At 44.2% G+C, this 1,704-nt stretch overlaps 1 protein-coding gene across 1 annotated transcript; it reads left to right on the plus strand.

Annotated features, from left to right (window-relative positions):
• The first annotated feature begins 349 nt into the window (after positions 1-349).
• RPL10L (ribosomal protein L10 like) lies at positions 350-1,392 on the plus strand. Its single transcript, XM_006727104.3, has one exon. The coding sequence runs from the start codon at positions 748-750 to the stop codon at positions 1,390-1,392; it is 645 nt and encodes a 214-aa protein (XP_006727167.1). The 5' UTR covers positions 350-747.
• Positions 1,393-1,704: the final 312 nt, after the last annotated feature.

Genomic DNA, 1,704 nt, shown 5'->3' on the forward strand with positions numbered 1-1,704 from the left:
TAAATAGTTACTCTTCTATAGTTTCTAGCAGCTGTAAACTTGAAAATGCAAATAGCCTTAAGTTGAAAAATTCAGTTGGTATTTCAATTTTGTGGATGCCTTTTTGATAATAAGATCGTTCCATATGGCCAAATAAAACTGCCAAAGTTTCATGTTTCTAAAGCAATTATCAAGCAATATATGCAATAGATATGTTTCCACTCTCATCTCTTTTTGAACCTTATCAGACAGCCTATGCCAAGAAACCACTTTACCTAGAGAAGGAAACCACACACTCTTTGAGAAATAGCAATAGATCTATAAATGCTGGTGGGCAATAAGAGTTCTGGAAAATTGATTATTTAGACAAACCAGACACAAACTATATTGCATAGCTGGAGACACCTTCCTTATTTACCGAAAATATGTCTTTTGTACTTAAGACAATGCCTAGGGCAAAAGACCGATGCCCAAGAAAGACAGCGGGAAGACAAGTGTTTCTCTGGCTATTGTGGCAAAGCCCAATTCGTTACCCGGCAACCCACAGGCGAACATACCTCGCCACTATCTGCTCTGCGCATGTGCCAGCAGAGGCATAGAGTGTTGCTGTATCTACGGCGGGGATGTCCTGAAAGAGTGTCTTCATGTCGTCATCAGGACTCTATGGTTCCCAAACAGGAAGATGGGCAGTGTATATGAGGCGCATGCGCAGGCGTGGGAGAGCGCGCCTCTTTCTCTTCGACGCCCGCGGACGTTCCCGGTGTTGCTATGGGCCGCAGACCAGCTCGCTGTTACCGGTATTGTAAGAACAAGCCGTACCTAAAGTCTCGTTTTTGCCGAGGTGTCCCTGATGCCAAGATCCGCATCTTTGACCTGGGTCGGAAGAAGGCAAAAGTGGATGAGTTCCCACTCTGTGGCCACATGGTGTCTGATGAATATGAGCAGCTCTCCTCTGAAGCCCTGGAGGCCGCTCGAATTTGTGCCAACAAGTACATGGTGAAAAGTTGTGGCAAGGATGGCTTTCACATTCGAGTGCGGCTTCATCCCTTCCATGTCATCCGCATCAACAAGATGCTGTCCTGTGCTGGGGCTGACAGGCTCCAGACAGGGATGCGAGGTGCCTTTGGAAAGCCCCAGGGCACAGTGGCCAGAGTCCACATTGGCCAAGTCATCATGTCCATCCGCACCAAGCTTCAGAATAAGGAACATGTGACTGAAGCCTTACGCAGGGCCAAGTTCAAGTTCCCTGGGCGCCAGAAGATCCATATCTCCAAGAAGTGGGGCTTTACCAAGTTTAATGCTAATGAATTTGAAGACAAAGTGGCCAAGAAGCGCCTCATCCCTGACGGCTGTGGAGTCAAATACGTTCCCAATCGCGGGCCTCTGGACAAGTGGCGAGCTCTGCATTCCTGAGGTCTTTGACAGCATTGACTCCTTTGACCATGCTGGTCTGACATGCTCACCAATAAATTTTATTTACTGACAAAAAAATAAATATTTCTTAATATTTTACATAGTTTTAAAATGTTTATGCAATTTTTAGAATATAGAGTACAAGAGAAATAGTTTTTGTATTAAAGCAGAATTTTAATGGCAAATGATACTTTCCTTCAAGTGCGAATGAAACAATCCATTATGTGATTTATTGAGAAAGTTACTGCAGTTCTAATCCAAACATGTTTAACTTGGGACAGTAGGGAAATATGTTGTCAAAAGGAAATACGT

The sequence above is a fragment of the Leptonychotes weddellii genome, chromosome 9 (assembly GCF_054177405.1).
Source record: "Leptonychotes weddellii isolate Sample4059 chromosome 9, ASM5417740v2, whole genome shotgun sequence".
Taxonomy (NCBI): domain Eukaryota; kingdom Metazoa; phylum Chordata; class Mammalia; order Carnivora; family Phocidae; genus Leptonychotes; species Leptonychotes weddellii.

Coding starts and splice junctions, on each gene's coding strand:
- RPL10L (XM_006727104.3), top strand. CDS start 748: ATGGGCCGCAGACCAGCTCGCTGTTACCGGTATTGTAAGAACAAGCCG.